Genomic DNA, 21,389 nt, shown 5'->3' with positions numbered 1-21,389 from the left:
CTCGGCGAACAGAACCACAACAACCAGGTTATAGTCCAACAGGTTCATTTGGAAGTACAAGTTTTCGGAGCACTGCACCTTCATCAGATAGCCAGTAGGGCAGGATCATTGGACACAGAATTTATAGCAAAAGATCATAGCAAAACTTCACTATGATCGTTTGCTATAAATTCTGTGTCCTATGATCCTGCTCCACTAGCTACCTAACAAAGGAGCAGTACTCCGAAAGCTTGTACTGTACTTCCAAATAAACCTGTTGGTCTATACTCTGGTGTTGTGGAATTTTTAACTTTGTAGATAGTACACACTGCTGCTACTGAGGGTCTGTGCTGGAGAGTAGTGCAGCACTAATGAAGCAGGCTGTTTTATCCTGGATGATATTAAGCTTCTTGAGTGTTGATGGAGCTGCATCCTTCCAGAGAAGTGGAAATATTCAAACACATTCCTGACTTGTGATAGACACTAGGGAGGCAGGAAGTGAGTTAACTACTGCAAGATTCCTAGCTTCCAGTTTACTTTCTGGTAACCAAGATTGCAGTCATGTGGATTAGTGATGGTGATGCATTTGTACATATTATCTAATGACTGAGCTAGCATTTAATTCTAAATGTTTTTGAATTGAATCAGCTAAGGTGAAATTTGAACCCTGTTCCCAGGACATTAGACTGGGGACCTCAATTATTAATCCAGCAACATTACCACACACCACTGCCTATCCCCAGAAAATTCCCTTGAGAAACTATGCAGATTTGCAAACTATTGAGAAGGTGGGGAGGCTGCAGAAAGATTTAGAAAGGTTAGGAGAGTGGGCAAAGAAGTGGCAGATGAGGTCATCACTTTGATGGAAGAATAGAGACATGGATTATTTTCTAAATGGGGAAAAAATTCAGAAATCGGAAGAGACTTGGGAGTCCCAGCCCAGATTTCTCTTTAAGTAAATTTGCAGATTGAGTCAATAGTTCGATAAACAAATACAAAAAAAATCTAAGCCCTCCGTTTCGTCCTTTCCTGCCGACCCAACCGGTACCCCTCCACTGTCACACTCATTCAATTGGCTGCACTGGTCCTCGCCCTCAACAGCTTCTCCTTCGAATCCTCCCACTTCATTCAGACCAAAGGGGTAGCCATGGGCACCCACATGAGTCCCAGCTATGCATGCCTCTTCATTGGATACGTGGAACAGTCTATCTTCCATAGTTACACTGGCACTATTCCCCACCTTTTCCTCTGCTACACCGATGACTGTATCGACGCCACCCCATGCTCCCATGAGGAGGTTGAACAGTTCATCAATTTCACTCACACCTTCTACCCTGACCTCAAGTTCACCTGGACCATCCTGGATACCTCCCCACCCCCCCACCCCCCCTTTCTGGACCCCTCTGTCTCCATTTCCAGCAACTGACTCAACATGGACATCTACCTCAAATCCACCAACTCCCATAGCTACCTAGACGATACCTCATCCCAACCCTCTCCTGTAAAAATGCTATTCCTTACTCCCAATTCCTCTGACTCCATTCTAACTGCTCTCAGGAGGAATAATTCCACTCCAGAACATCCCAGATGGCCTCCTATTTCAATGACTTTAATTTCCTCTCCCACGTGGTCAAAACACCATCCAGTGCATCTCCTCCACTTCCTGCAACTCTGCCTTTGAACCCCACCCCTCCAATCGCAACAATGTCAGAGCCCCCCAGTCCTCACCTTCCACCCACCAACCTCCGTATACATCATATCAGCCTCTGCTATTTTCACCACCAATAGTCCGAGATAAATTTGCCTCCCCACCCCATCAGCATTCCATAGAGACCATTTCCTCCACCACTCCCCCGTTAGATCCACGCCCCCCACCACCACCACCAACTCACCCACCACCACTTCTGGCACCTTTCCATCGCACCACAACAGATGTAAAACCTGTGCCTACATCCTCCCCCTCACTTCCACCCAAGACTCCAAAGGATCCTAACATACTCAGCAGAAATTTTCCGACACATCCAAAACACCTCATCTACTGTGTCCTTTTGATGTGGCCTCCTGTCCATTGGGGAGATAGGACGCCAACTCGCGGAACATTTCCGGGAACATCACTGGGCGCACACACTAAACAATCCCACCGCCCTGTGGCTGACCACTTCAACTCCCCCTCCCACTCCACCAAGGACATGCAAGTCCTGGGCCTCCTCCACCGCCAAATCCAAGCCACCCAATTCCTGGAGGAAGAACGCCTCATATTTCGCCTTGGGACCCTCCAACTACACGGCATCAATGTCGATTTCACCAGTTTCCTCATTTCCCCTCTCCCCAACTTATCCCAGATCCAACCCTCCAGCTCAGCACCACCATCTTGAACTGTCCTCCCTGCCCATCTTCCTTCCCACCTATCCACTCCACTCTCCCCTCCAATCTATTACTATCACCCACACTTGCATCTACCTATTGCCTTCCCACATAACTTCACCCCAGCCCCAATGACCCCCTCCATTTATCTCTCAGCTCCTTCCCTCCCCTCACTCCCTCCAATCCCTGCCAAATTCCTGATGAAAGGCTTATGCCCGAAACGTCAATTCTCCTGCTCCTCAGATGCTGCCTGATCTGTGCTTTTCCAGAACCACACTTTTTGACTTTGAAAAACCTATCAGCCATGACTGAATGGTGAAGCAGACATGATGGGCCAAATGGTCTCATTTCTGCTCCTGTGTGTTATGATCTATGGTCTTGGTATATTTGCAGATGATAGTGTACTCACAACTTTTCATAAAGACCAGAATAAGTAGCAGGAAAATTAATAGCGACTCAAAGTGATTGATCTGAGACAGTTAATAGCTTGCTCATTATCCAGTTCACTTCATTCCCTTAGGTCCATTATCACCAGGATGTTCACTCAGCTGGGGTCTCAGTGGTGCGTTTTGTTTAAAATACTTTGGAAATTCTTGTTAACGTTTGTCTGGCAATACTTTGGAGAGAGATAAAAGCTAAAATTATGAGTGAGATTGTTGGGTCCCAGTTGATGTGACATTTATCCAGATCCGTCGTTATCAGACAGACGTTGAACTATAAAGAAATGACTATGCTTCCTGCCCAATGGATTAAAAATGTGTCCAAGGGGAATCCCAGTTGTTTTATGTCAATAAGATGACCCGATACTTATGAAAGATAGTTTTACAGATCTATTTTTAAAATAGTTCTGATGCTGCTCTGACGACTATAAACAAAATAGCTCATGCAATGAGCCAGTGATGTTGTGTCCACCATTGTGTGCATGCCAGAGTGCTCCTCTCATGTAATCTGTCTCATAATGACTGTTAGCACCAAGTGATTGGCATTCATTTATGATCACAAGCCCATATGCAGGATGTTGGTGATGCCCAGTGTGTCTAGAGACCAGAACAATGGTATAAATAGTGTGCACAATGGCGAATGAATTATTCCAGTAGTGAAAGCAATCCAATTGCTCATCTGTGACATTGTGGTTTATGATGGTCACGCCTGTGTTAGAATTAAATTGATTACTTATCTTGCATTTTGGCTTTGCATGGTTCTTACTGAAACAAAATTTACAAACTCTGCTTTTTTCAGAAACAAAGATCCTTCTTGAAGTGGTTTGTGACTTTCTGTATGCTTTGATGAGTTGTGTGCATTGCTGGCCATTCCTTTGAAGTGAGTGGTTTGTCAGGGCCATTTCAGGGGCAACCTCCTGACAGTGAATTGGGAGTCACACGCAGGACAGCTAAGAGTGACAGATTTCCTTTGGAAATGAGTTACAATGATTAAATGTTGCAACAAGCAACGCAAGTACATTGATCACCATCACAGAGATTTGCTTTCAATTCCAGATTTTATTAATTGAATTTAAAAGTTCCATCACCAGTTGGACTGGAACTTGAACCCATATCCCCAGAGCATTGAGCCAGACATCCAGGCTAGTGACATTACCACATCACTATTTCCCTGTCTGTTATTTGGAGGGTTATATAACGGACAGCACAGGAATAGGTCACTCAGTATATCTGCTCTGTACTGAAGTTTATGCTCCACACAAACTTTCTCCCAACCTTCTTCATCCAATCCAAACTGCAGGTCCTTACAACAAAAACAGAGTGTGCTGGAGAAACTCAGCAGGTCTGGCAGCATCTGGGAGAGACAAACAGAATTAATGTTTCAATTTCAATGACCCTTCCTCGGAATTGATAGTTTCTAGGGAAAGATTGTGTTTAGTTTGATGACAAGGATGGGGCTAACAGCTGGAGAGAAAAACCAGAGAGAGGGAGGGAGAAACAAAGGGATTGTAGACAGTATGTCAGGGAAGAAGAGAAGCTAAAAGGTGGTAATGAGGGTTGTGAGTGGATCAAAGTGAATTGATTGAGCTGAGAGCAACCTGCATGTCCTTGTATTCCTTTCTCCTTCATGGACATATCTAGCTGTCCCTTCAAAATATCTCTGCTATTTTCCTCAGCTGCTCCTGTTGGTAGCATGTGCCACATTGTTACCATCCTCTGGGTAAAGAAGCTGCTCCTTAATTCTGAACTGGTTTTATGACTAACTCTCCTATATTTAAAGCTCCTAGTTTTGGACACCTTCACTAATAGAAACATTGCTATAGCTAATCCATTAACAACCTTCATTATTTTAAAGGCTTCTTTTAGGTCACTCCATTAACCTTCTCTAAATAAACTAACCCCACCTCTTCATTTTCCTGATAGTTTTCTGCTTTTCAGTTATTTTCCAAGACTGATATAGCCGTTTTGTTAATCCTACCTCCATGCTCCTCTCCACGCCTATCTATATTAGAAGTAATTTTACATGCCCATATCATTTGTAATAATTTCAAAAGAATAATAAGATTAAGAGATAGCAATGAAATTACAACTGACATTAATTGCAAAGGGCCAAATGACCTTTACATGTTCCCAAAGTTGTTTTGCTCTGAAAACATTCCTGTCCCACATATTCAAAGAATAAGGCAAGAAGCAATTAAGCTGTTTCTTTGTGTACGTTCAACCTTGAAAAATATTGATTTTATTTCATTGTGCTTACTCTCTCCTCATTCAGTCTATCAATGATGTGGAGGTGCTGGTGTTGGACTGAGGTGTACAAAGTTAAAAATCACGCACCAGGTTATAGTCCAACAGGTTTATTTGGAAGTACAAGCTTTCGAAGCACTGCTCCTTTGTCAAGTAACTAGTGGGGCAGGATCATAGGACACAGAATTTATAGTAACTGGTGTTGTCATTCTATCAAGTCTTGCCATTAATGTGCTGTTCCTAACTTTCTTGTTTGTTGCTTTTATTTCTATCTGATTTATAGTTTGTTTCTTTCTGATAGAACACATGTAAAGTGTTGAGAGTTAACAGAGTGGACAGAAGTCAGTTCAGGAGTGTCAACATGTTTAACACAATGAATGAAAAAATATTTTGAAAAAGATGTGAACTATATTTCCAAATGATAGTGGCATTTGAATTTGAATCAAATATAAAAATTACAGCAGAGCAATGAAAGCCACTAAATGAATTATGAATTTTACAGAAGTATTTCAGATATAGTAATTATTATGTTTATCAAGTGAATAGACCTGTTTGATTACTCAGTGTTTCACTGATTCCTTTCTTTGACACCATCATTGATGGAAATATCGATTAGATAAGGTACTAGACTGGGTCTGCAGCAAGTGGTGAGGAAACCAATAAGAGGGAAAAACACACCTGACCTTACCCTTACTAATCTGCCGGCTGTAAAATGCATCTGTCTGCGACATTACCGATAAGAGTGACCACCTCCACAAGGACTGTGCAGTGAAGTCCCACCTTCACATTGAGAATACCCTCCAACATGTTGCATAGCGTTATCACCATGCTAAACAGGACAGACTTCAAACACATCTAGCAACTAGGATGGAATGTTCTTAGGAGGGTCAATGTGGTCTTAGTGGGCTGATTAGCATGTTTCCACACTGTAGGGATTCTAAGACCTCAAGACTGTGTGCGTCTATGAGGCTGTGTAGACCATCAACAGCAGAAGAATTGTACTCCAGCACAATCTGTAACCTCATGGCCTAGTATATCCCCCACTCAACCATTACCATCAAGCCGAGAGATCAATCCTGGTTGACTGAAGAGTGCAGGAGGACACACCAGGAGCAGCACCAGGCATGCCTGAAAATGAGGTAAAAAAACCAAATCATCCGCCGACATTTCCGCCACCTCCAAACAGACCCCACCACCAGGGATATATTTTCCTCCCCATCCCTTTCCACCTTCAGCAAAGACCGTTCCCTCTGTGACTACCTGGTCAGGTCCACGCCCCCCTACAACCCACCCTCCCATCCTGGCACCTTCCCCTGCCACCGCAGGAACTGTAAAACCTGTGCCCACACCTCCTCCCTCACCTCTATCCAAGGCCCTAAAGAAGCCTTCCACATCCATCAAAGTTTTACCTCCACATCCACTAATACCATCTATTGTATCCGTTGCTCCCGATGCGGTCTCCTCTACATTGGGGAGACTGGGCGCCTCCTAGCAGAGTGCTTTAGGGAACATCTCCGGGACACCCGCACCAATCAACCACACCACCCCGTGGCCCAACATTTCAACTCCCCCTCCCACTCTGCCGAGGACACGGAGGTCCTGGGCCTCCTTCACCGCCGCTCCCTCACCACCAGACGCCTGGAGGAAGAACACCTCATCTTCCGCCTCGGAATACTTCAACCCCAGGGCATCAATGTGGACTTCAACAGTTTCCTCATTTCCCCTTCCCCCACCTCACCCTAGTTCCAAAATTCCAGCTCAGCACTGTCCCCAAGACTTGTCCGGACTTGTCCTACCTGCCTATCTCCTTTTCCACCTATCCACTCCACTCTCTCCTCCCTGACCCATCACCTTCATCCCCTCCCCCACTCACCTATTGTACTCTATGCTACTTTCTCCCCACCCGCACCCTCCTCTAGCTTATCTCTCCACGCTTCAGGCTCACTGCCTTTATTCCTGATGAAGGGCTTTTGCCCGAAGTGTCGATTTCGCTCATCCTTGGATGCTGCCTGAACTGCTGTGCTCTTCCAGCACCACTAATCCAGAATCTGAAAATGAGATGCCAACCTAGTGAAGCTACCAAACGGAACTACTTGCATACCAAACAGCAGAAGCAGCAAGTGATAGACAGAGCTGAGTGATCCCACAAACAATAGATCAGAGCTAAACTCAATAGACCTGTCACATCCAGGTCATGAATGGTGATGAACAATTAAACAACTCACTGGAGGTGACAGCGCCAGAAATATCCCCATCTTCAACGATGGAAGAGCCCAGCACATCAGAGCAAAACATAAAGCTGAAGCTTTTGCAGCAACATCCAGCCAGAGTACCGAGTGGATAATCCACCTTGGCCTCCTCCAGTGGTCCCAGCATCATATATGCCAGGTCTCAGACAACTTGATTCACTCCATGTTTGGAGGCACTGGATACCACAGGCTATGGGTCCTGACAATATTCCGACAATAGTACTGAAAACTTGTGCTTAGAACTTTCCATACCCCAGCCAAGCTGTTCCAGTAGGTTCCAGTACACCTACAACACTGGCATCTACCCACCAATGTGAAAGATTGCCCAGTTGTGTCCTTTATATAGAAAGCAGGATAAATCTAACCCAGCTAACTACTGACCCATCAGTCTACTCTCGATCATCAGTAAAGTTTGGGTTCTGCCAGGGCCACTCAGTTCCTGACCTCATTGCAGCCTTGGTTCAACATGGACAAAAGAGCTGAATTCCAGAGGGAAGGGGAGAGTGACAGCTATTGACATCAAGGCTGTATTTGTCGGGTGAGGCCTCAAGGAGACTGAGCAAAACATGAGTCATTGGGAATCAGGTGAAATCTTTCTGCTGCTTTAGAGTCTCAAAAGGAAAATTATTTTAGCTGTAGGAGGTCAGCTCAGCTCAGCTCCAGGCCATCACTACAGAGAAGTCTCAGGGTAGTGTCCTAGGCCCAACCATCTTCAGCGGCTTCACCAATGATCTTCCTCCATCATAAGGTCAGAGGTCGGAATGTGCAATCATCAGTGAACAATGTTCAGCACCATTCACAACTCAATAGATCGCAAAGCAGTCCACAATTAAATGTAGTAATATCTGGACAATATCTAGGCTTGGGCTGACAAGCAGTAAGTAACATTGTGCCGCGCAAATGTCAGGCAATGACCATCAACGAGAGTGTATCTAACCATCTTCACTTGACATTCAATGATGTTACCATCACTGAATCTCCACTATCAGCACCTTGGGGATTACCATTGACCAGAAACTGAATTGGACTAGCCGTATAAACACAATGGCTACAAGAACAGGTTAGAAGTTAGGAAACCTGTCTCAAGTAACTCACCTGATTCCCCAAAGCCTGTCCACCATCTACAAGGCACAAGTCAGGAGTGTGATGGAATACTCCTCACTTGTTTGGATGGGTGCAGCTCCAACAACACTCAAGAAGCTTTGCATCATTCAGCACAAAGCAGCCGCTTGATTGGCATCACATCAACAAACAACCACTCCCTCCACCACTGATGCTCAGTAGCTGCAGTGTGTACTATCTACAAGATGCACTGCAGAAATTCACCAAAAGATCCTTAGAGATCACTGTCCAAATCCACAACAACTTCCATCTAGAAGGACAAGGTCAGTGATACATGGGAACACCACCAACAGTAAGCTCCTCTCTAAATCACTGACCATCCTGACTTGAAAATATATCACTGTTCCTTCTGTGTGGTTGGGTCAAAGTTCTGGAGTTGCCTCCCTAACAGTGTTGTGTATCTAGCTATATCAAATAGATGCAGGAGTTTAAAAGGTCAGCTCATCACCACTGTCTCAGGAGCAACTCAGGATAGGCAATAAATGCTGGACCAGCCAGTGACATCCACATCCCATGAATCAATGTAAAGAAGAGCTATATAATTGCAATTTGATTATTGTCCTGTCTGGTGTCCCATTTTGGAGAAGACAATGGGCATTGCCTCATCCAACTCCAAAAGTGATACCTTGTAATTGGATTGCCAAATAATGAATAAAGCTATTTCTGTGACTGTGTGGTAGATATTTTGAACCACACAGATTGATATTTTTATTGAAATGCTTGTTAATTTTAACAACCTCTGGCCTGAGGATGCTACCTTTCCCAACATCATTGGTCTAAATTGTAATTGACAGGAACAGGTGAATGGTGCCAATGACATATTAAAACTTGAAATGTTTCTCATGCGACCCAACCCAAACCACATCATCTACTTCTCGATTTAACAGATGCTGGTACAGGGCAAGTAGCCAAGCAGCTCTCACCATAACAGTTAGATAATATGATATGTTGTTGAAGCAAACACAGAAATCATTGCAGGTTTGACAGCATCTGTGGAGAGAGAGGAACAGAGAAGAGTCATCCCAGGCTGGAAACATTAAATCGGTTTCTCCGGTATTCTGTGGTTGTTTCAGATTGCCAGCATTTTGCTTTTATTCTAATATTGAGTGAGCCTGGCTGTCTCTGAGTGAGCCTGGCTGTCTCTGAGTGAGCCTGGCTGTCTCTGAGTGAGCCTGGCTGTCTCTGAGTGAGCCTGACTGTCTCTGAGTGAGCCTGGCTGTCTCTGAGTGAGGTAAAAACAATGACTGCAGATGCTGGATATCTCTGAGTGAGCCTGGCTATCTCTGAATTAACCTGACTATCTCTGAGTGAGCCTGGCTGTCTCTGAGTGAGCCTGGATATCTCTGAGTGAGCCTGGCTGTCTCTGAGTGAGGTAAAAACAATGACTGCAGATGCTGGATATCTCTGACTGAGCCTGGCTATCTCTGAGTGAGCCTGGCTGTCTCTGAGTGAGGTAAAAACAATGACTGCAGATGCTGGAAACCAGATTCTGGATCAGTGGTGCTAGAAGAGCACAGCAATTCAGGCAGCATCCGACGAGCAGCTGCTCGTCGGATGCTGCCTGAATTGCTGTGCTCTTCCAGCACCACTGATCCAGAATCTGGTTTCCAGCATCTGCAGTCATTGTTTTTACCTCACTCAGAGACAGCCAGGCTCACTCAGAGATAGCCAGGGCAGCTGCTCGTCGGATGCTGCCTGAATTGCTGTGCTCTTTCAGCACCACTGATCCAGACCCTGTCTCTGAGTGAGCCTGGCTGTCTCTGAGTGAGCCTGGCTGTCTCTGAGTGAACGTGGCTGTCTCTGAGTGAACGTGGCTGTCTCTGAGTGAACGTGGCTGTCTCTGAGTGAGCCTGGCTGTCTCTGAGTGACCCTGGCTGTCTCTGAGTGAGCCTGAATATCTCTGAGTGAATCTGATGGGCTAATTTTTAAACTTGACTGAACTCATGCTGCCTGCAGGAGCAGAAGGGAGTTGAGTTTCTGTTGTGGCTTGTTCCTGAGTGACCCTCCCCAACTGACAGCTAAATTCATCAGCGTGATTCTGGGCCAGGAAACTGACAAATCCAAACATCACATCCAGAGAAAACTGAATTTCCGAGTTTCCTAACATAGACTGACCTCCTCACACCTGTGCAGCCAACCACACACTTCTTAAGATTGAGTACATCAGACCTCTATCCTGTCTCCCCTTCACCTACCGAACGTGGCTGTCTTCAATCGCTGAATGACACTTTCTTCAATTCTTTCCCTAAGTCCCTCCCGATATGGTCCTCTATAGGTTAGTACTCTTTGTCCAAATTGTCACAGAGAAAGGGAGCATGGGGATGAATTCTGATGGTTTTTTCAGGTGTTAAGCCTATGACTGTAAGGTATTGTTTGATTTCCTTCTTACGCCCACCCCCTTGGTGGGATGGTCTGAAAGATGGTCCCAAAACCCTGGTCTTCAGACTCCAATTTCTGACATAACACATAGCAAAGTCTTTTAAGTTGATGAAATCAAAGATTGTTTTGTTAATAAATCCTTTCAGAGTGTCAGGGGAGTGGTTCATTACACATTCACGTACACAAGTTCTCAGGAAATTGAGGAATGCAGGACGAGAGAGAGGAGACCGGTCACAAATTACAAATTTTGGGAAATCCAGAGTTATGAAAACATAGCTCATGTGAATGATAATCCAAGGTTAGAGTTCACTTATAGTTTGCTTGGTGAGCCGGGCGCAGTAGTGTCCCTTCTTGCAGCTAAAATGTAGATACTTTCTTTGCAGCCAGCACCTTGAGATGAAGTGTCTGAAGCAGACTGCCAACTATCACCCTCACTGGATGGATAGATTTTTAACTTGTAATGGGCTGAAGGGTTACAGAGAGTGGCAGGAGAGTGGAGTTGAGGCTGAGATGAGATGAGCCATGATCGTATTAAATGGGGGAACAAGCTCAAGGGGCAGAATGACCTCCTCCTCCTCGTGGTCCTTATATTCTTGTTTTCAAAGTCACACAGCTGGACACTATATTTCAGGGGATTACACTTGGTCACAATTCTTAGGATATGATCTTCTGATTTGGTTACTGGTCAGGGGAACGAGGGTGTGATGGTGAGTGAGGTAGATCAGGAAACCAAGAGGGTAGCAGTTCAGGAGCTTCAGCCTTCACATTGTCGAATAGATTTTGGCCCTGTCTACTTGTCTGGCTGAGAGCAAGAGCTACAGGCTGGATGAGGTAACTGACCATCAGCACGTAGTGCTGGAAGCTAAAAGCAATGCAGTGGTTGTAGGGATCAATATATAGTGAGTGGAATTGGCAGCGAAGAGTGAGTGTCAGTATTTCCTACTTGCTGTCAGGGTTCAGGACATCTTTTCAGGAACAGAGACCAGGAAACAGTCATCATGGTCCATGGAGGTACAATAACATAAGCAGGACGAAGAAAGAGGTTCTGCATTGTCAGTATGAAGAGCTAGGCACCAAATTATGTAGCAGAACCCCAAATCTTTGGATTATTACCTGACCCACATGCAAATTGGCACAGGACAAATAAGATTATAGAAACAAATATCTGGCTCAAAGAGTGACATGCGAGATTTGGGTTCTGGTTCATGGGACACTAACATGAATCCTGATGAAAGTAGGGGCTGTCTCATTGGGATGATCGACAGCTGAACTGTGCAGGGCTTTGGTGTTTAAACAAGCTGCATAACTAGGGAAGTAGAGAAACCTTTAAGTTAAATTGTGGAGGCAAATTTGGAAAGATGTGATAAATCAATGAATACACACAAAGCAAGAGAGAGAATTTATTTTGGAAATGATAAACTGTGACAGGAAGGGATAGAGTTTACAAATATAAGAGTTAACAGAAAGGTTAGAAGTTGGAAATGTAATAAAAGGTAAAAACTATTGGTCTACACCCGACCTTTCTATCCATACTACCGTTAACTATTCCAGTTAACAAATGATGCTGGGCCCATTACTTGGAAGTTTTCTTAATGTCAGGTATATCTCAATGAAATTCACTGTTACATCCAATAATAATCAGTAGAACTTAAACAACAATCTTACAAAACATATGTCTCTCAGTTACATTGATAAGAATCAATTTTATGTCCAGTCTTCAATTCAGCAAATGTAAGTTTAGCACATAGAAGTCCTGAAACTGGCAGAATTGTGTAATTTTCCAATTTCAGCGACAACATTTTGTATAAAATCCAAAAACTTTAATCCCAGGTATTATTTTGCAATTAATATTTTATAAGGCAGACATCACTCTGAGTTGGAAACAGTGTCACTGGGTCAAAAGCCTGGAACTCTCTCCCCAGAAGCATTGTGGATACATTATATTACGTGGACTGGAGTGGTTTAAGAGGCAGCTCAACACTACCTTCTCCAGTCCAATTAGGAACAGGTGATAAATGCTGGGGTAGAGAGCTCTACACAAATCCCGTGAATGAATGAAAAGATAAATTGGGAAACTTGTGAAAAAAACATTTTTCAAATGAATTTTTTAAAAATTTGCTCCATTTATAAATTCTCACTTTTTTTTTCTGTTTCTTGCCTCTTTTAGATACAAACAAGGATCAGGATAAAAGGAACACAGCAGCCCTGTCTGAGTCTGAGGAGAAACAGCAATCGTTCAATAGTCCCACTGTTTTACAGAATGATGTGCACTGCTCAATAACAATAGAAGCAAAAGCTGTTGATATAATCAATATAAAAGGAATTGATGACATAGGATATGCACAGCAAGAGTCTATGGTAAGTCAATGGTTCTTTGAGCTGGCTCCAGACTCATTGGTTATTAAAGGTGGTAACATGCCAGTTTCAGTGTGTTTGGTAAATATTTCAAGCAGTAGCTAAAGCAAGTGGAACAATTGCTTCTAAATGAAAGGAATAGATGGCCGTTGTCAGAGTTATTTGAAGAGGGCTGGGAGGAGACTTGTGTGAAGCTTAGACACCAGTGTGGGCCAGTTGAACTGAACAGCTTGTGTCTGTGTATTATGTGCAATCTTTGACAATTAGTGCGTTGTCATTGCTGCTGTGACAATCTGATCCCCATTGCACTTGGGGATTGAAAGTGATACTCAAAGCAACAAGTAGCGTTTCAAATCCCTTCCTGTCTAATAATCATGTCCTCCATATCCATTGTGAACTTATAAATAGTTACCTGTACACTGACTGTGTATCTTGTATGACTAAGTCAGAAACTGGACTTCCCACCATGAGAGCAGAAATCCTAAATTCAAGTAAAAATATAGGAACAGGAGGAGACCATTCAGTACCTTATATGTTTTACACTATTCTGTTATATTCTGGCAAAATTTATCTGAATTACATTTATCTGCTTTGTTTGCATATCTTTTAATAACCTTCACCAAACAAAAGGACCGACCAATTGTAGTTTGGAAATGTTCAGTTGAACCCCAGCCTGAATAGGTTTGGGAGTAGTGAGTTGCAAAATTACATGATGCTTTGTGTGAAGAAGTGTTCTTGACATAATTCCAAAACAGCATAGTTCTATCATGATTTTTCTGCCCTTATTGAACACTCCTTCCAGGGAATATTGTTGCTCACTTTCAATCTTATTAACTCTTCTAATCATCTTAAACACATGAGTTAGATCACCACTTAATGTTCTGTGTTCATGAAAATACAAGCCTAGTCTTTGAAATCTTCATGGTATTAACTTCTCCATACCTCCTTAAAACTCTCATATCTCCTCTACACTCTCATAGTCCCTCCATGACCACTCGGACACATGAACGAAGTCATGAGCACAATAATGAAACTGAGAATGATGTGATATGTTCATCAAATAAATAAACAATAATCCATTTAGACTCACAATTAAAAATTACTTCTTCTTACTGGTTATAAATTTATTAAAACAAACAAGCAAGCATTGAACAACTCCTTAAAAACACTTTATCTATTAACTGCTCATAAAACTGTCAGACTTTACAGACCCTCCCCCATGGCAGCTTAAACAGCTTCTGCTGACCTGAATACGTTAGCGGTACTTGGAGCTCAGTCCAACATTCCTAATTAGATTCTATTACAGAACTATAACATAAAACCCCAGAGCTCAATATACTTTGAAGTTCAGGAACAGATGGGTTTTCAATCAAAGAGGTCAAACATCTGTACTACAATTTCAGAGGTTCAACAGATGTTTACTCAGGTCAGTACGAAAATCAAAGCATAAATTCAAGGTGACAATTTAAATCTTGATCTTATTAGCATTGAATGATGAAGATTACTTCATCGGTACTATTATTGCAGCCCATGTTGGTCAACGTAACTATTATTTACTTTTTCAGAATAAATCTTGTCATGAACTAATGTGTTAAACCATATTTAACTCATGATAAACATTACTTCATGAAATGTTGAAGTTGCCAAACAACTTTTGAAGTTATCAAATACAAACCAATTCTAGACCGGGTTCCTGCTATGGTTCCTGATTCCTCAAAGTTGCTGTGAGACATTGATTGATTTATTGTTGTCACATGTACCGAGATACAATGAAAAGTATTGTTTTGCTAGGTATGCAGGCAGATCGTATCATGCAAAGCACAAGAAGGTAGCAGAACAGAGTGTAGAATACAGTGCTTTAGCCACAGAGAATGTGCAGAGACAGATCAGAATTAACATTTGAGAGGTCCATTCAAAAGTCTGTTAACAGCAGGGAGGAAGACACATCCCCAATAATAGGGCCCCGATTCCGTGGAAATTACAGAAATTCTAAAATGTCCTGCCTTACAATGAGATGGGCAATTAAGGGAATGCTGCATGCACTATCTCAAACAACAGGAATAAGAATGGGGTGGCCAGAATCAGGTCCAGTACTTTTAAATCCCACCCATCCTGATTTCAACATAGCCAAAGGCATGAAGCCCCAGCCCCTAGCTCAGTATTGATCAGCAATGAGAGGCCAGAAGACCTCCCAGAGAGGGGCAATGCAGAGCTATCATCAATTCTATAACCAAGATCAATGTGGTTTCCCCCTCCCCTCCCCTCCCCTCCCCTCCCCTCCCCTCCCCTCCCCTCCCCTCCCCTCCCCTCCCCTCCCCTCCCCATTCTTCTGAACTTCTGCAAATATAATCCTAACCAATTCAAATTCTCCTTGTACATCAGTCCAGCCATCCCAGGAATCAGTCTGATAAGCCTTTGTTGCACTCCTTCCACAACCAGAACATCATTCCTTAGATAAGGAGACCAAAACTGCACACAATATTCCTGGGTTCGATCCCTTCAAGGCTCTATACAAAGCAAGACATCCCTGTACCTGTACTCAAATCCTCTTGCTATGAAGGCCAATGTACCATTTATCTTCACCACTTGCTGCACCTGCATGCTTACTTTCAGCACATGATGTATAAGGATACTCAGATCTCATTGCACCTCCCCCTTTCCCAATCGATCATCATTCAGACAATAATCTGTCTTCCTGTTTTCGCTCCCAAAGTGGATAACCTCACATTTTTCCACATTATGCTGCACCTGCCATATATTTGCCCAATTCATTCAAACTTGTTCAAATTACACTGAAGCTTCTCACTGTATTTAGCTCACAGTTTATCCCACCCAGCTTTGTGCCATCTGAAAACTTGGAGTTATTTTATTTATTTCCTTCATCCAAATCGTAAACATATCTTGTGAATAGAAACCTGTCTGGTACACCTATCTCCTTTAAGTAAGGAAATGTGCCCTCCTTACTTAGTCTGGCCTACATGTATTTCCAGTTCCACAACAATGAGACCTGATTATTAACTGCCCTGTGAAGTGTTCAAGCTTTACAATTCAGTTCAAGGTCGACTGGGGATTGGTAACAATTGCTGACCTTACCTGCATCATCCAGCAAAATAACACTTAGAATCAGATCAAAATCTGAGTTATTTACTGGAAAAATGAAGCCACAAGATTCCATCTTTCCTGTTAACATCTTTCTTTTCTTGATCCTTTGCATAACAGCTCCACGTTTTTATCCAAATGATTCATAAACTCCTTTGAACCTACATCAGCAAGTATCTTGCTTCAAGGATTCCCTTATTTGGTGACACAGACCGTACAGGGGACATGTCAAGTACTTATGATGACTACATTTCTTTTATTAATTGAAAAAAACCAGGCCTTTCCATGTTTTTAAAACTCCTTTCACTTTGTCTAGTCTTAAATAGCAATTGCAAGACAGGACAAGATAAGAAATAACAAACTACTGTGGAACGAATAATTAGCCCACAAACATCTTTGTCAGTAAAGTCTAACTCTCCATTCAGTCTTGATAAACTTTGTTCTCATCATTGATCAGAGTCAGCTGCTAACTATGAAGGCTTTTGTTAGCTTAATAATGCACGTACACTCTTGGAGTGCCCCTGGTACTCCGGATCAGCTTTGTTTCCCCAGAGTCTAATCAGGAATGCTATAAGCTCAGTTTTAGATGACTTGGCCACTTTTGTTAACAGTCACACTATAACTGAATTAATGAGGCTTTACATTGACATGGAGGTGTAAATGTAGCCTGAAACCAGAGTCGGGACAGAGTGGCTTCATTTCACTTCTTATTTGAGACTGTTTGATAGTTCACATCTCCGGGACACCCGCACCAATCAACCACACCGCCCCATGACCCAACACTTCAACACCCCCTCCCACTCTGCCGAGGATATGCAGGTCCTGGGCCTCCTCCACCACCACTCCTTCACCACCTGACCCCTGGAGGAAGAATGCCTCATCTCTGCCTCCGAACACTTCAACCCCAGGGCATCAATGTGGATTTCACCAGTTTCCTCATTTCCCCTCCCCCCACCTCACCTCAGCTCCAACCTTCCAGCTCAGCACCACCCCCATGACCTGTCCTACCTGCCTATCTCCCTTCCCACCTATCAGCTCCATCCTCCCCTCTGACCTATCACCTCCATCCCCACCCCCATTCACCTATTGTACTCTTTGCTACCTTCTCCCCGCCCCCCCACCCCCCCCCATTCAGAATACAACTTTTACCCAACTGAGTTCTCCATTAAAGGATCTGTCATTTGTAGAAGTCTCATAGAAAAAAAACTATAGACAATTCTCCAATTCACCAATATCTTCTTTCACAATTCTCCATCTTTGAACCTCGCTGCCAAATAAACTATGAATATGCTGTACCCTGTTTTAAGAATGCATTTCCTCAGATTCTTGTCTTCCCCTGTTGGACTAATGTTGCAGCCAGACCATAAATTGACTGTTATCAAAAGAGAAGATTCACTGAAACTCAATTTCCATTCCTGTTGTTACTATGTGTAGTACAGAATTAATTTGTTTAAATGTAATGTTCTGGCAGTTTGGAAAAAATTGCATTCAGTGGTTTCTCCATTAAAGGATCTGGGATCTATAAAACACAAAGGAAATGAAGAAGTCTGACCTTCCCAAATCTTTTGTCCATTGAGAATCAGACAAACAGACTCACAGGGATAAAGCTAAGCACAAAGACAGCAGGTACAAAGTGGGGAAGGATGCATGATTGGGACTTTGTGACCCAGACAACTATAAACTGAGAATTAGTAAATGCTTCATTGATCACAAAGTTCAACTACTCTTGGTACAAGGACAATGGCTGAGGCTACGGTACATAAATGGGTAAATAATGCTGCCCGCTTAAGGAAATTAAAATGATCCCATGACACTGCTTTTGCTCTGCTTTGAAATATTCTTCCTGGCCAATATTTATCCCTCAATCATATCACACAAACAGCTTATCTGGTTGTTGCTTATGGAGTTTGCTGTGCATAGAATTGGCTGCCATGTCTCCTACATTACAAGAGTAGCTACATTTCAAAGATGCTTCATTTTTGTGAAACACTTTGAGATGTCCTGTCTCTGTGAAAACACTGCATACTGGGTAAACTCAACTCATTCTTTTGTCAACAGACTTTTTTTTCATTTCTTTTCTTTGTGGTTCTAGCGTTGAGACATAAGAAACCTTGGAATCAAAGATTTTTTGGTTTGTTTAAGACCAAACGATATAGGAGCAGAATCAGGCCATTCAGCCCATTGAGTCTGCTCCACCATTCGATCATGGTTGATAAGTTTCTCAACCCCATTTCCTGCTTTCTCCCCGTAACCCTTGTTCCCCTGACTAATCAAGAACCTGTCTTGAATGCACTTAATGACTTGGCCTCTGCAGCTCTCTGCAGCAATGAGTTCCACAGAGTCATCACCCTCTGGCTGAGGAAATTCCTCCCCATCTCAGTTCTAAAGGGCCATTCTATCACTGAGGCTGTGCCCTTAGGTCCTGGTCTCCCCTGCTTGAAGTATCTTCTCCACTCCCACCAGGCATCTCAGTATTCTGTATTCCAGTGAGATCCCTCCTCATTTAATGAGCTCTAAGACACTTCTTCAAATTTTTCAGTAAACGTACTATTAATACTAAAGCTAGAAGGAAAAAGAATTTTGCAGAATATTTGATAGTAGAAAGTTTCAGAGTAAAACATAAATAACAAATGGAAACTGCATTAGTCAATGGAAACTGCAAAGAATGCTCTAGTTTAATTCTGTAAAAGGTTTAGATTAGATTCCCTACAGTGTGGAAACAAGCCCTTTGGCTCAACCAGTCCACACTGACCCTCCAAAGAGTAACCCAGACCCATTTCCCTCTGACTAACGCACCTAGCACTATGGACAATTTATCATGGCCAATTCACCTAAACTGCACATCTTTGGACTGTGGGAGGAAACCCACACAGACACGGGGAGAATGTGCAAACTCCACACGGACAGTGACCCGAGGCTGGAATTGAACCTGGGACCGTGAGGCAGCAGTGCTAACCATTGAGCCACCGTGCCACCCTTAATCCATTGGTTACTGAGCATTAAAAGATATGTTAAATTGTGCATATGTACTAAAATACAGGTTTAATTACAAGATGACCAATTTGTAGTTGGGCGAAAGTGAGGACTGCAGATGCTGGAGATTAGAGTCGAGAGCGTGGTGCTGGCAAAGCACAGCAGGTCAGGCAGCATCTGAGGAGCAGGAGAATTGATGTTTCGGGCAAATGGCCTTTATCAGGAATGAGGCTGGGAGCCAAGAGTGTGGAGAGATAAATGGGAGGGGGTGTGTGGCTGTGGGGAAGGTAGCTGAGATTGCAATAAGTGGATGGAGGTGGAGGTGAAGGTAAAGGTAATAGGTCAGAGGGGAGGGTGGAGCAGATAGGTGGGAAGGAAGATGGATTCTGGATTAGTGGTGCTGGAAGAGCACAGCAGTTCAGGCAGCATCCAAGGAGCAGCGAAATCGACATTTCGGGCAAAAGCCCTTCATCAAAAATAAAGGCAGAGAGCCTGAAGCGTGGAGAGATAAGCTAGAGGAGGTTGGGGGTGGGGAGAAAGTAGCATAGAGTACAATGGGTGAGTCGGGGAGGGGATGAAGGTGATAGGTCAAGGAGGAGAGGGTGGAGTGGATAGGTGGAAAAGGAGATAGGCAGGTAGGACAAGTCCGGACAAGTCATGGGGACAGTGCTGAGCTGGAACTTTGGAACTAGGGTGAGATGGGGGAAGGGGAAATGAGGAAACTGTTGAAGTCCACATTGATGCCCTGGGGTTGAAGTGTTCCGAGGCAGAACACTTCTTCCTCCAGGCGTCTGGTGGTGAGGGAGCGGCAGTGAAGGAGGCCCAGGACCTCCATGTCCTCGGCAGAGTGGGAGGAGGAGTTGAAATGTTGGGCCACGGGGCGGTGTGGTTGATTAGTGTGGGTGTCCCGGAGATGTTCCCTAAAGCGCTCTGCTAGGAGGCACCCAGTCTCCCCAATGTAGAGGAGACCGCATCGGGAGCAACGGATATAATAAATGATATTAGTGGATGTGCAGGTAAAACTTTGATGGATGTGGAAGGCTCCTTTAGGGCCTTGGATAGAGGTGAGGGAGGAGGTGTGGGTGCAGGTTTTACAGTTCCTGCGGTGGCAGGGGAAAGTGCCAGGATGGGACGGTGGGTTGTAGGGGGGCGTGGACCTGACCAGGTAGTCACGGAGGGAACGGTCTTTGCGGAAGGCGGAGAGGGGGGGGAGGGAAACATATCCCTGGTGGTGGGGTCTTTTTGGAGGTGGCAGAAATGTCGGCGGATGATTTGGTTTATGCGAAGGTTGGTAGGGTGGAAGGTGAGCACCGGGGCGTTCGGTCCTTGTGAAGGTTGGAGGGGTGGGGTCTGAGGGCGGAGGTGCGGGATGTGGATGAGATGCGTTGGAGGGCATCTTTAACTACGTGGGAAGGGAAATTGCAGTCTCTAAAGAAGGAGGCCATCTGGTGTGTTCTGTGGTGGAACTGGTCCTCCTGGGAGCAGATACGGCGGAGGCGGAGGAATTGGGAATACGGGATTGCATTTTTGCAAGAGGTAGGGTGGGAAGGAAGATGGACAGATAGGACAGGTCATGATGGTGGTGCCAAGTTGGAGGGTTGGATCTGGGATAAGGTGGGGTGAGGGGAAATGAGGAAACTGGTGAAATCCACATTGATACCATGGGTTAGAAGGTCCCTAGGTGGAAGATGAGGCGTTCTTCCTCCAGATGTCAGATGGTAATGGTTTGGCGATGGAGGAGGCCCAGGACCTGCATGTCCTTGGCGGAGCGGAAGGGGAAGTTGAAGTGTTCGGCCACAGGACAGTGTGGTTGATTGGCGTGGGTGTCCTGGAGATGTTCTCTGAAGCGCTCCACAAGTAGGTGTCGTGTCTCCCCAGTGTAGAGGAGACCGCGTCGGGAGGAACGGATACAGTAAATGACGTGTGGAAGTGCAGGTAAAACTCTGATGGACGTGGAAGGATCCTTTGGCACCTTGGATAGAGGTGAGGTCGGAGGTGTGGGCGCAATTTTGCAATTCCTGAGGTGGCAGTGGAAGGTGCCAGGTGGGGATGGTGGGTTGGTGAGAGGGGGCGGGGGGGGGGAGCGTGGGAGGATGCATGAACCTGGCGAGGGAATCATGGAGGGAACGGTCTTTACGGAAGGCAGATAGGGATGGAGAGGGAAATATATCTCTGGTAGTGAGGT

General features: G+C 44.2%; 1 protein-coding gene across 14 annotated transcripts in view; it reads left to right on the top strand.

The window, feature by feature from the left end:
• The window catches only part of ano1a (anoctamin 1, calcium activated chloride channel a), a 228,939-nt gene that overhangs the window by 6,592 nt on the left and 200,958 nt on the right, over positions 1-21,389 (top strand). For all 14 annotated transcript variants that reach the window (XM_043705340.2, XM_087996249.1, XM_087996250.1 and 11 more), the window contains exon 2: positions 12,945-13,135. In XM_043705340.2, the coding sequence (XP_043561275.2) occupies positions 12,945-13,135 (191 nt within the window). The remainder of the gene's footprint in view (positions 1-12,944; positions 13,136-21,389) is intronic.

Source organism: Chiloscyllium plagiosum, unplaced genomic scaffold (genome assembly GCF_037043375.1).
Source record: "Chiloscyllium plagiosum isolate Xiang-an unplaced genomic scaffold, Cpla_swu_hap1 HiC_scaffold_18, whole genome shotgun sequence".
Taxonomy (NCBI): domain Eukaryota; kingdom Metazoa; phylum Chordata; class Chondrichthyes; order Orectolobiformes; family Hemiscylliidae; genus Chiloscyllium; species Chiloscyllium plagiosum.
Note: the sequence above shows the minus strand (reverse complement) of the source record. Positions and strands in the feature narration are given on the sequence as shown.